Source organism: Poecilia reticulata, linkage group LG17 (genome assembly GCF_000633615.1).
Source record: "Poecilia reticulata strain Guanapo linkage group LG17, Guppy_female_1.0+MT, whole genome shotgun sequence".
NCBI classification, from domain to species: Eukaryota; Metazoa; Chordata; class Actinopteri; order Cyprinodontiformes; family Poeciliidae; genus Poecilia; species Poecilia reticulata.
This window is the reverse complement of record NC_024347.1, coordinates 5,487,702-5,501,164: the sequence shown is the minus strand read 5'-3', so window position 1 is coordinate 5,501,164 and position 13,463 is coordinate 5,487,702. Positions and strand designations below refer to the sequence as shown.

Genomic DNA, 13,463 nt, shown 5'->3' with positions numbered 1-13,463 from the left:
GGTCCTGCTCTCACTGTTGAACCGCCGCTCCGCGCTACAGGTAGTAATATTTCACAGACGGAGCGCCGCTTCTGCTCCACCTGGTAGTGACTCTCACACCGAACCTCTGCTTAAAGCTGCAGCATCTAACCTAAAAAAAAATAATTTTACATAATTTAAAAATTTTTTGTAAGATAAATTTTACAAAAAATAAATGTTATATAATAAAATAAATTTTACAAACTTTTGCTGTCCTAACATGAGACAGATAATCTCTGAAAAAAATATCGATCTCCTCCCTGTTCTGCATAATTACTACGCTCAGTCAGAAACAGCCAATCAGAACTAGCAGTAATCAGCTAGCCGCCATGCTATCAAGTTTTCATTCAGTAACTCAGGATTGTTTATTGTAATGGATCACCGTTTGTAAAACATCACAAACGGTGATGAGTCCAGCTACAGACAGGAGGTGGAACACCTGGAGGGCTGGTGCAGAGAAAACAACCTCTGCATCAACGTCAAGAAGACGAAGGAGATGATTGTGGACTTCAGACGGAGCAGACACGCCCACYTCCCCCTGCTCGTCGGAGGATCTGCGGTGGAAGTTGTCTCCAGCTACAGGTACTTGGGTGTGCACCTGAGCAACAACCTCACCTGGAGCAACAACACTTCCGTTCTGGTCAGGAAGGCGAATCAGCGGCTCTACTTCCTTAGGCGGCTGAAGCATGCAGGACTGGGGAGCTCAGTCCTCACCTCCTTCTACAGATGTGTGGTGGAGAGCGTGCTKTGCTCCAGCATCAACGTGTGGTACGGTAGCTGCTCTGCTGCAGACAGGAAAGCTCTGCAGAGAGTAGTGAAGGCTGCAYAGAGGACTGTTGGAGTCAACCTCCCCACCACCACAGACATCTACACCTCCAGATGCAGGAAAAGGGCCTCCTGCATCATGAAGGACCCCACTCACCCAGCACACTCGCTTTTTGTCCCGCTACCCTCAGGCAGGAGGCTGCGGAGCATCAAATGCAGGACAACCAGACTGAGAAACAGCTTCATACCAGAAGCTGTGAGACTCTCAAACTCCTCTCAGTCTCTCTCACTGCACTGTCCCTAACAATAACTTGGTCACTTCAACCCCTAATCCCCCCAATGACACTGTATTTGCACTTTACACTCGGACACTTTAAAATGTTGCACTGCTAAATTTATCTTCCCATGCTGCTACATTATTCATACTTCATCCATTTTGTACATTCCTATTAATATACATTTCATTTTTCTACTTCTTGTTTTTATATATTTGTAAATATTTTTCCTATTTATAACAATTTGATCTTGTAGCTAGTTTTTATATTTTATACTTTATATTTGGATGTAACTGGGGCCGTGACTCAATTTCGTTCCACCTCATGTAACACGTGATGTGAATGACAATAAAGTCTCTTGAATCTTGAATCTTGAATCCTGTATTTGCCTTTGAATGTTAAGTTTTATACTTGAATTTTTTGGCAATGTTGAGAGGTTTTATTTTGATTCTTTGCATTATTTAGCCTCTTCAGAGCCTTCATATGTTATCAGTCAGTACAATTTGCACAATGCCTGTTTTGTTTAGTTTTCTTCTTGGAAAAAGTTACTAAAAACAAGTTTTTGTCTAAATTAAGGTGAATTCATGGTTCCTTTTTCCACATAATGTAACCGGTAGTGTTTATGATTGAAAAAAAAAATAAAAAATTATGTGATCAGTATTGGTGATCGGCCGTGATCGGCACTCATGGGTGATCAGAATCTGCAGGAAAAAACCTGATCGGCACATCTCTAGAAATTATCATTTTACTAAATCCGGTTTATTTATTGCAACATTAATATGTGCTGTCAGTACTATTGTTGATTCAAGGAACTGCCATATTAGATCTCAAAGTCAGCGTTGGATAAATTCAGGGACATTCCAAGTGGGAAATCTGACTCTGCAGCTTATTAAATAGATTTTTTGTTAAGAAAAATGAAAAGTATATTCCTTCCAAAATCCATTAAGATCTGTGGGCTAGGGGATATGAATACTTTTTCAAGGTACAGTGCATTCATGAACTGTACCTTTCTTAGATTATATTTAGAAAATGTAACCAGAGGTTACCTGAAGGCATCAACTCTGGCTCTGTACTTCTATGCACTGCAGTGTTAGTGCCAGTGGTGTTTATCACCAGAACATCTCTAAAGAAGCTCACTGCAGCAGCCTCATAAAAACTAAAGGGTGGGTTTTTAAAGGGGCGCTGCCTTGTTTATTATTCTAATCCCTTTATTTGCATTCAGTCTGTACATTTCACGAGAGCCTGTAACAGCTAATATGGTCAGTGTGGAGGATTCAGTCCCACAGGGGTCCTGACATTCTGTCCTGTGTTAGGAGCGCAGTTCCTGATGGGAATGTTTGCTCAGCTATATACAACCCCTGAGGGGAAAATATGGAATCAGTACACTTAAAGGATGTTCAGTTATGTTTGTTTTGTCGTAAAACATAAATGAATCACAGAAGTTGCTGGTATACGTTTTTATGTCTTTTGGCTAGATCAAGTAGAAGGAACAATTCTGGGATGAATCAGTGTTGAGGTAAGAAAAAATGATGGCAGTACTTGGTTTATTCAATGAGACTTTACTTAAGAAAAGAAGCTCACTTGTGATATTTGCAGGACAGGCATCTCATCAGTTTGTACCATCAGTTTTCAGCCGGATTGAGATCCAAGCTGTTGTTGATCTGCCTTCGCTGAGGAGGAGTTTTAACACACTTTTCTTCACTTGAAAGTTGCATCATCATCATTCTGAAGAAATGAAATGCTCATTACCAAATCCTACTTTCAGTTCATGGTTGTATCGCTGAATCCAACTTTCAACCAGTCATCCACAGCCCAACTTTTTTTTTTTTTTTTTTTTTCTATTTTGGTCTAAATTATGGTTCTAGTTAGTCTTTTCTGTGTACAACTACTTTGGCTGGTTTCTCACAGTTTTCTCAAATGTTTCCCTTCATTTGTCAGACATTTATCTTGTGCGTTTTTTTTTACATAAAAAAAAAGGTAAAAAGAATGAGTGTTTGGTCGAGTGTTTCATTGCTGCTACAATGCCTCTTGGCAATCCAGTTTATTTCCCATAAAGTGGCACCACGTTTGTAATGTAAAATTTCCTTTTGGGATCAACAAAGTATCGTAGAATTTGAATTGAATTGTGAGGGAAATGCATTTGTGTGAGCTCAGCTTTGAGCAGCACAGTCAAAAATGAGACAACAGTCTGGTATTTCCTCCCTGCACTGGTCACCAGCTTGGTCTCACATTGCTGTGCAGGATATATACTGAAATACTGAAAAGCTATATGTAAGGAAACAAGGAGGTAGAAAATACCCTTTAAAATGTTTTTGTAAAACTAACATGGAAAAAAGTCAATTAAATTCAAACCACATAAAAAAAAAAATTTTGGTCCCTGACTGTTGGGAGACCTTTTGTAAAAAATTAAAAAAGAAGAAGAAAAATGTAGCGAGTCTGATATAGGGGATTTAAAGAGCGCTCAAAAGACTAAACCCATATTTTGCTGTACAGAAAATAATCCATAGATGGGGGACATTTAAAACGACTGCCAACGTGCCCATTCACACTGTGCAAGCATGTTTACCCTGAAGGAAGGCTGCAAGACACTAAAAGAAATGTCCAAAAAACCCAAAATTTTAGAAAGAAACTAGACATGTTTAACTTTCGTAGGAGGTATGCATTAAGGTAAGTGCAACAGTTGTTAAAAACAAACAAACAAAAAAAAACGCAAAGTAGGAGTAAAGTTTAATGGAAAAATAGGAGCATGACCAGGACGTGTAGAATAATGTTATTTCAAAAGGTGCAACTAAAACCGCATTATTTAGACAGATAGGTTTCTGCCCATTTTTGAGCCAGCACTCCCTCTGCTGGCCAAAGAGGGTATTTGCCTTTTATTCTTTTTCTGGTGTTTTTCGTTTTGTTCCTTTCCAAGTAAGACGAATAGAAACAACTTTAAGACAGTGGTGAGTAAACTCCCTTGACATCTGCCTCCAATCATCCACCCATCCTCCTCTGATGTTCCTCTGTAGGTCAGCTGTAACTACCACCTTCTTCTTTTCTCTCAATCAAAATTTCTTGCTGTTTGGTCAGAAGATTTACACGGCCTTGTAAATGGATTTATGCCACTTTTTTCCCTCCACATTATACCCTAAAAGTTTTATTTATTTTATTGTATATTTATGTGATGGACCAGTGCAAACTAACAAAAAACTTTTTGAACAATAATAAACTGATGTGTTTTAACTAACCCAACTTTATTCAGGGAATTCAATACAATACAGTGCCATGCAGCGTAGACCTAGCCTGGCCATTGCCTACGCTATTCTGCTTGCTTCTAATCTCACATCACCACTGAGTCTGGGTTTTCTCCCATTAAGCTTGACTCCTTCGATAGTATTTGAACTGGGCCAATCGGTGAACAGAAGGAGAAGTTGTGAATGATGTCAACAATTTTCTGTACTGTTTCAGAATTGTAGCCTGGCTGTAGTTTTGGTGATGACAGCAGAGGAAGTGGATAAAGCCATCCAGTACATGTTGACTACGATTTCAAATATTGAATTAACATTAACAGTCATCTTCGGTCTTCACTTTTCTGTTCGCAGTGAGTGGGAGATGGTTACTTACAGCCCAAGCAATTTCCGGTAAGCTTTAGCGTCAAACTCGTGCATTATAATGGGCAAATGTTTGAGACTTGGGTAAAATTTGAAACCCCAACAGATTCCAAACCTCCAGAAAACAATTGATTTTCAATAGTCCACAGTCGAGACCCTCTGTACAAAACAAAGTGTAGAACATGGGGCTGTTTTTTTACCAGGCTAATAACCTAATCTCCTTCTCTCAGTAGCTAGCTTTTAGTGGGACGACTCCCCATTTGCTACACAATGCAAAACAAAAGTAATTTATGTTAGAATCTGTTTTTGTGTGTTTTTGTGGGTGTGTAATCTTTCCTGAACAGAGGATCCTTTTTGGTTTTCCACCTGCTGCTGGCTACATACCTAACGGCAATCAGTGTTTTGTTTGGCTTTGGTTTTTAGCCAAACAAAACACTGTTTGGCTAAAACAGTGTTTTGACGGTTAAGCACTCTACCAGTGCTTAACCATCACTGGTAGAGTCAAGCCAACTCCTGAGTGTAACTTCCTAAGAGTTTCTTGGTTTTTTTAAATGCCTTCTTTGTTCCTTGCCTACTACTCACCCTGGGCACCTCACAGGTTGGACTCTGGTGGTTCTCACATCTCACTGGCTGCTTATTCTGGACCTTCCATCTCTGTGTTTCATGGTCGTCTTCCTCCGTGTGATCGCCTTCAGCCGTCACCTGTCTGCTCTCCAACTTACCCTGCTCAGAAAAACAAATAATCGTAAGTTTCAACCTGCACAGAAACGTACCTCCACAGATCCTATTTCCCTCTCCATGTTGAAACTTCTTCTTTGAATCGTAAGCTCAAACCTGCCATTGAATAATCTGCATCATGCTGCTCGTCAACTGCTAGTCACTCTTCTCTTTCTCTCCAGACCTTCCTGAGAAAACCAGAGAACCAGACTCATTATTTTGCAGATTTGACCATGTTCTTTAAATAAAGCTTTTACCTATTCCAGAACTGCCTCTGATGCCGCATGTGGGGCAGAAAAATAGCTGAAATCACAACAATTAAGGGGAACAATCATTTATTTCCTTGTGCTTGTACAGCATGCTTTCTAATTGCCAACCTGGGCAACTACCCAAATGGTCCATGTCAACTATTACTGATTGGGTGTCTTGTTGCTGGGGAAAAAATGATCTTTTTAACATTTTAGCTTCACATTTGATCCTAGCAGGGGTTGCATGAGAGCCTCTCCACAACACTAAACTTTTGCAGTTGTGTCTGAAAGTGCCACAACTGCATCTCAATTAGATAAAATAATTGAGCCTCTCAGGGCTGCACTAGCCTGGGTCTGTAATCACTGGTCCTAGTGGCTTCTGACCCATAAATGGTAGACTGGATTGAATTTGCTTGAATTTGTGTGTTCTGACCAGACTGCCCAAAAGCAGTCACACGACTCTGTTCCACTGTCAACTGAGGAGTAAGTAGAGAAACATCTGTATGTGGTGCTGTTCGTGACGTGGATAATTTTTAAAGATGTCTTAAATATTTGTTGGCACAAAGTGTGAGCCCCTGCAGACACAAACAAACACTCTTGTTCTTTGACCAGCGACACAAACAATGAGAAATTATGAGTAAAAGAAGTTGGTGACATATGTGTCGAAATAATTGCCTTTGTGTTGGAGAGGTTGTATGTGGACAAACTTGTCGACTGGAATTGCACAGTTGTTAGTGGCGAGGATGGTGGAAGGTCTGCAAGCCACAGCACCCCAGGGCATCAAAGGACAGCTGTACTCAACTCCAGAAGGCCAAAACAGCCCCAGACAGACACCAGGCACCACCCCAGGTCAGCCATACACCATAAATGGAGGTAGGTCATCAACGAAGCAAAGGAGCAGCAGCCCCCAAGGGAAAGACACACAGGGAGAGATGCAGGGCACCAGTCTTCCCTGACCCTGCCACATCTTCATCAACCCTATAACCCAGACTCCTCTGTACCCCAATGCTCCCCCCAACACCTGAAAGCAAGACCACCCAGCACCAAGCAGGGGAGACTGCACCCCCCCCAAAGCACCCAACACATCTGGCAGTCAAAACTCAGAAGGACCAGGGCAGGCATCACAACACCTGATGAGCTAACCCCAGAAGGGGGTGAAGAGGGATGGACGCCCACAAGAGCCCCGCGCAACCTCTGTGGCCCCAGGTTTTTCAGTTGTATTTTGCACCGCCCCTTTGTACAGCTGCTGCAAGACTTTTGAGCTGAATTAGAAAAAAAAACTGCACACATTTTGGCAACTATGAACTTCGTGGACGCGGTTTGTAAAGCTAGATTCCATGATCAATCATTTTTAACCGTGCTGTTTAAAAATTTGTTTGGTTTGGTTGGTGCAATCTATTGAGATCATTTTAAAGCTCCAACTATTATCCCTGCAGAACTGCTGCATGACTTTGAAAATGTTAAAAGAGACCAAATTAAGGAAACAACACATCAGTAATCATTAAGAAAAAGGTAAATATGCTTTGAACCTCACTGTAACCTGCCTGGACAGACAGCAGCTTTGAGCCACAGTCCTGCAGTAAAAAACATGACTGTCAGGTTAACCGGTTATGTCTCATTGTGTGTGCCTGGTTGTTAGTCTTATTTGTCTGTTTTGCCCCAAATCTTCCCATGTAGCTGCTATTTAACATTTGAATCAAAATGTAATTCTCTTTAGGCAGAACAAGAGTGCAAGTGCAAATATGGCTACATAAACTTAATTTGGACTTCCACAAAAAATAGAGTAACAGAAGCACACAAGGTATGTAAATTGTGAAAAAATGTGTTTGGACAAAATCGTAGGCTTGCACATACAGAATGAAAAACCTTTGAGAAAATAAGTGTTTGTAAAGGTGGCGCAATGTAAGAGGATAGCCCCTGATAAACTCTACCTATGGTGGTAGACATCTGTCATCAGTCATATATATTTTTACTGTAGACGGTTAGTTGGATAATTTAGAATTAATCCATTTCCAAAGGGATTATGACACATCCAAAGGTAGAACTAATAGTCACTTCTTACTATTGAAGAATAGTGAAGAGAGTGACTCGATTCAAGCAACTGAACAAAAACGAATCGCTTGAATCCCTTACCTCTAATGATGTCACCAAGGAAAATACACACAAAGTAGAGTTTGCAGTTTTTTCCCTTCAGCGTAATTTGTGTCTAATAAAAATAATAATTCTAGGAAATCCAGCAGTGAAAATGTACATTTAATTTCTGAGCAATATTTTTCATTGTCAGTCGAAATTTTCTAGTGAGCAAACACACCACTGGATGGCAATTTTAACAAAAAAAAAAAAAAAAGTGGGTAACAATTTTAAAATCCCGACTCTAGTTGTCTGCATGCACTAGTACCTTACACGGCACAACGTCTGGCTAGACAGTCTTTGTCACCTTATTATACAGCGTGAAAACACTGGTGTATATAGCATAATGAAAATGAATAAAATGAGCACATGTGCATCCGCCTCTGACCCACAGCACTGACTCTTGGCTGAGCTGATAAGTCCCTCTTTATTCCACCGCGTGCTGCCATAAAAGCGCCAGGGAGCTCATTGTGCGGAGTGATCTGATACGGACTACACCCAGCCGCCGCCTCACTGCCCTGGCTTTCTTTGCTGCCCCAGCCTTCGCGTTGGTCAACGTCGAAGTGTGGGTTAGATTGGAGACTCTAAATTTGCCTGGAGATATCTTTCACCTTCCCGACTCTGTCTCTTTTTTGGTAACATTACCCGCGAAGCTATAGTCTTTTTTTTATATATAAATTTATAGCGTCAGTTTCTTGAATATGTCTTGGCAAAGCTACGTGGAAAACCTGATGGCCGATGGCAGCTGTCAGGATAGCGCCATTGTTGGGTATACAGACGCCAAATATGTTTGGGCAGCGCATGCCGGTGGTACATTCAACAATATCACGGTAAGTAATAAAAAAAAAGATAAAATATTGGAGAGAACCGGTGCTGATAGTTGCCATTACTGGCGCGCGCTTCCCCACGCGGACGCTCAGTAGCGCTAAAACCGTTATCTCGCAGGCTTTAACTGAACAGAGCTAATGGTACGGAGCTAGCCCACTGGGCTAACTAGCTTATCTGCAGGTGGCCTGCGTTGGATATTAGACATGCTAGGGAAAAATTGCTATATTAAATCTTCTGTGACAAGACTTCAGTTATTATGACAGGGTGCGGACCTTAAATTATTTGCTGCTGTATAGCGTTTTAACAGATTTTGGAGCTCCAGCAGTGAACGTGCAGCTAATTTAAAAGCTGCTAGCAGACGGTGTCTGGCAGCAGAACGTGCATGCTTTTGTGCGCGCAGCTGCTTCGATTAGCTGAAGTTAAGCTGCTACTTTACCGGCTACCTGTGGTTCAAAAAGGCTAACTCGGGCTAATGTCTGGCTAGTAAAGCGCATACGGTACACGCCTTTATGTTCAGTCAGACTACCCACCTGTTTGCATTGTAAGCTAAAAGGAAACGAACCTTTTCGTTTTATGTAATGATCTTGGTGCATAGCGACACTCGATGGAAAAAAAAAATAAATAAATATATATATACTAATCAATCTTTCAAATATGCAAGGATTAGAGAATCTCATTTTAACAGAGTGCTTGTGCTGCATCTACAGGTACTGCATGCAGCAATGCATGACTCCCAACAAAATCAATGTGCAAAATTAAAACTGCATCTATTTCAGAGATGCACCTTTAAGGCAGCCAGACCCACCCCCAATACATTAAATGGATTTGAACTAAGTGCTTCCAAACTGCTTGCCTAAACATTTAAACAATAGCTTGCGTTTTGATGCACCTCTGAGCCTTTTAGACATAAATGGCAATAATTTTGTAACTTTCTGTATCAAGTAAAACGGCTACCTTTATCAAAGAAGCTGCAGCACTTTTTTTTTCTTCTTGATTTAAAAATAAAACTTATCTTAATCCAATTGTTTTTTGTTGTTGTTGTTTTTGTGTGTGTGTTTTGTCTTTCAGTCTCAGGAAATTGATGTCCTCGTCGGAAAGGATAGGGAGTCGTTTTACACAAATGGTCTCACTCTGGGCTCAAAGAAGTGTTCCGTCCTTAGAGACAGCCTGCAGGATGATGGCGACTGGACGATGGACATCCGGACAAAGAGCCAGGGAGGAGAACCTACATATAACATTTCTGTAGGCAGAGCTGGAAAAGGTAAAATTAAACTTGTATGTGGTTGGGTTCCAGAAATTTCCAGAGATTTATTTATTTATTTACTTTACTTAAATACTTAAGAAAACCTCAAGCATTAACATCCTCAAATTTGTATTAATATAATGGGGACAGTAAATGTAATCTAACAAAGTAAATGTACCTTAGTCATCAAAAGGCTAATTTCGTGATATTTGTGAGCATCTAGCATGAGGATTAAAACAATATTTTTCTTTTAATGTAACCATTTAAAACACTTCATTTTGAATTCTTAATTAACCTCATTGTCAAGATTTATTGTTGCATCTAATTAGCCCTCAGACACAACAGCAGTAGTTCTTGTTAAATGGCATAGTTGAGGGGGAAATACTTTGAAAAAACCTTTTAAAGTCGGGTTCTATAAGGAAAGCCAGGCGTTAATATCTGATGTGCAGCTTACCATTTAACAACTTTAGGTTAGTCAGAGGTTAAGGAACAGGCCACTTTTAAACAACTTCAGTCTTGAAAAAAATCATAGCACTTTATTCACCAATATTAGATTCTTTGCATATAAACTAGTGTTTTTTTTGTTGTTGTTTTTGTTTTGTTTTTTTACATAGAGGACTCTGAAGGCTATGGTCTGCAACAATGACCCTCCCTGATCGTCCTTAATAAACCAGCCTAGAATGTTCTGATAGCAAACAAACATGACAGGGTTTGTCACCGTTTGACATTTCTGATCCTGGACTTGTCTGCTCCTGGACAGTCCAACCATCTTAATCCAGACTGAAGTCCAATAAAGGGATGCTTCAGAAATTTTGAAGCGAGATTTTGTTGCATAAGCAGATTGTATCCTGTCTGTAGAAGATGACCTTCACAGCCTTCATTTAGTATAAAGCTTTATTTCTAAGGTTTTCCTTAAATTGGATTGTTTGAAGAAGTAACTAACAAGTATCTTGACTCCTTTTTGTATTTTCAGGTTTGTCATAATCAGTGTTTAGGAATTAATGACTTATGCTCAACAAATTAATCAAGTCTGAGCCAAATGTAAAATTCTTCCAAAAAAAAAAAGTTCAATTATTTCCACATTCAAATTATGAGGAGGATGGGATGTTAAAAGGGTCTTTAAGTAATGACTTGGTCTGGCCTGTGTTTTAGATGTATTTAGATGTATAAGCTAAAAGCCTTGAAAGGCTTAATTTACATGAAAGCAAAGCAGAATCGATTTTAAAATGGCTGCAAACTTTCTTGCAGTATGATGAAGTCTTGGTTAGCAGATGAATTTGCCACATGAGTTTGCCTCTAGTTAGCAGAATTAGAAAGAAACTGTTTTAACTTTCTAACTTTTTTTCCCCTTTCTCCTGACTCTTGTGCATGATGTTTTGTTAAATGAGCATTAGTTAAATGTTGCACCTTATGGCAAGCATTGTGTGTCGTCACTTTGTGGTTTATTCATTTCTTACTATGAAGCGGTACAAATAAGTCCTGTGGCTGCATTTTACTTGGGTAAATTTAGAAGTCACTGGGTCTTCAACAATGAATTATACAAGATTCTTAATTTCAATTTGCATTTTTACAGTAAATGGGAATGCAGCATGATCACTGTAGCTGCTATAAGATGCTACAGGAATCTATAAATTCCAAGTGGTGCACATTTCTTATCTGGAAAACCTTTTCATTACCTTTTTTTCCTTTTTTACTTTTCTTAACTATCCTTTTTTTCCTTTCCATCTTTTCTCTTTCAGTTTTGGTTCTTGTAATGGGCAAAGAAGGGGTCCATGGAGGCGGCTTGAATAAGAAGGCTTACTCAATGGCAAAATACTTGAGGGATTCGGGCTTTTAATGCTATAAAGCTCACATAGATCCAAGTTGAGGGACAAAAAAGAAGAGAAAAAAATATTGCTGTTAAGATTTCTCCTGCAAGCAGTGAAATGTTTTGGAAACATTTAATAGCAGTGAAGAGTGATGAGATACTGTGTCACCTTTGTTCTCACCCCTTCATCCTGTATGGGGGGTGTGGGGCTCTTCTGTTTTGTTCATTTGTCTATTTTTTTATTTATATTTTTTCCCCCCTTGTGCTCCAGTATTGGTTTTAGTCATGGGGAAGGAGGCGGTCCATGGTGGAAATCTTAACAAGAAAGCACATGCAATGGCTGAGTACCTGAGGAAGTCTGGATACTAAGCAACCTCGCCACCCCATTGGTCAACTTAGCAGCTCACTCCCACTCACCGTATTGTTGACACGACTTCCAGGATTTAGGTGGCAAACAGTGTTACTTCCTACCCAGTCTCCTTTTATACACAGTCTTTTGTTGGCTATACTCCCTCATTCACTTATTTATTTTTTTTTTTGCCCTCCCTTTAACATTGTTTATCATGATTTTGACACTACAGTTATGGCATGTTTATTGAGATTATCAACCAAACATGTTTTTTAAAAAACAAAAAAAAGCGAAAGTGCATACTTAAATAAAAGTGTAAAAAATAAATTTGGACTCTTAATGTAAACCGACTTGTTTTCTCTGTACACATCGATATACATATACCTTTTTGTTAAGCATTATTAAAAAGATGCCTCTAAAAATGTTTTCCAATATTCAGCATGCAGGCATTATGAAAGTTGCATGTATGCGCTTTATCACAGCAAACCCAGCCCTGTTCCATGTCCTTCCACAGTGTTTCAGCCAAACCATCTGACATATGCCTTTCTCTTAAAGTCCTATTGTTTTTTGTTTTTTTTTTAAAGACAGATTTCCCCTAATTGGCCACCTTCTGTTTCTTTTCTTTTTACCGTCCATTACCTGATTTTTGTTTTGCTATTGTACCTGAATGTGGTCTTAAAGTAACTGATGTGGCGTTGGGCTGTTTTTTGAGTGTAACGTAAGGTTATCATTACACCGATTTATCATTTTTGATCCCATCTTGGAGTCTCAGTGGACGTTTCATCTCTTGGCAGTTGAGGTGGGGCCTGTCCTCTCCTGCCATTTGTACATTTTTGCTGTAAAAATAAAAACACTACACCTTTGTGAGCTCGCCCTCCCATGTGGACCAACTTCCATAAGAGAGGTACTTTAGCTTATTCTTAGAGGCAATTGATGGCTGCCTGGAAACCACCGAGATGACTTCAGATGACTGTAAAACATGCAACTGCTTCTTTAGACTTCAACACTAAAATGTTTCCTCACTAACTGACTTCTTGCTAACTTTAATGTGCATTGATTACTACAAAGGCAATGTCATTTTTACTACAGTGTGAATGCATTTAGACTGTACACCGAGGCTGCTGGACTCCAACACCTTGGGATTGTTTTTTGCCTTGTGCTTTAGTCATCAAAGTGTATTCACAACTTGTCATAGTATGGTACCTAGAAATATATTAAAAACAATGCTGTGTACACTAAACATTGAAAATGATGTTGGTTGGAATAAGAACATTTGTAAGTTGTCTTGTGGTTTCTTTTTTTTCTGAAAAATAACTATTCTGTGCCATAAAATTCAATTTCTGATCTGATACTAATACGAGTTGGATTTGTACCTGCTGCCCAAGCAAGAAATAACTTTAAATGGCACTTTCTTAAGGGATATTTTGGCATTGGTAATCTCCAGACTTTGTGGGATCTGTACAGAATTAAAACAAAGCAAAAGTTTTGAA

At 39.5% G+C, this 13,463-nt stretch overlaps 1 protein-coding gene across 2 annotated transcripts; it reads left to right on the top strand.

The window, feature by feature from the left end:
* The first annotated feature begins 8,180 nt into the window (after positions 1 to 8,180).
* On the top strand, positions 8,181 to 13,463 carry LOC103479056 (profilin-2-like). Of its 2 annotated transcripts, none has more exons than XM_008433265.2 (3): positions 8,181 to 8,576; positions 9,643 to 9,835; positions 11,557 to 11,990. In XM_008433265.2, exons 1-3 carry the CDS (start codon positions 8,448 to 8,450, stop codon positions 11,652 to 11,654), a joined length of 420 nt encoding a protein of 139 aa, XP_008431487.1. In that variant the 5' UTR covers positions 8,181 to 8,447; the 3' UTR covers positions 11,655 to 11,990. The 2 variants fall into 2 exon arrangements, with proteins under 2 accessions (XP_008431487.1, XP_008431486.1); XM_008433264.2 differs by having other exon boundaries at positions 8,186 to 8,576; positions 11,896 to 13,463.

Excerpts from the sequence above, each read along its gene's own strand:
- LOC103479056 (XM_008433264.2), top strand. The coding sequence starts at position 8,448 with ATGTCTTGGCAAAGCTACGTGGAAAACCTGATGGCCGATGGCAGCTGT. Across the intron at positions 8,577-9,642 it reads GTACATTCAACAATATCACG|TCTCAGGAAATTGATGTCCT; the intron begins GTAAGTAATAAA and ends TTTGTCTTTCAG. Across the intron at positions 9,836-11,895 it reads TGTAGGCAGAGCTGGAAAAG|TATTGGTTTTAGTCATGGGG; the intron begins GTAAAATTAAAC and ends CTTGTGCTCCAG.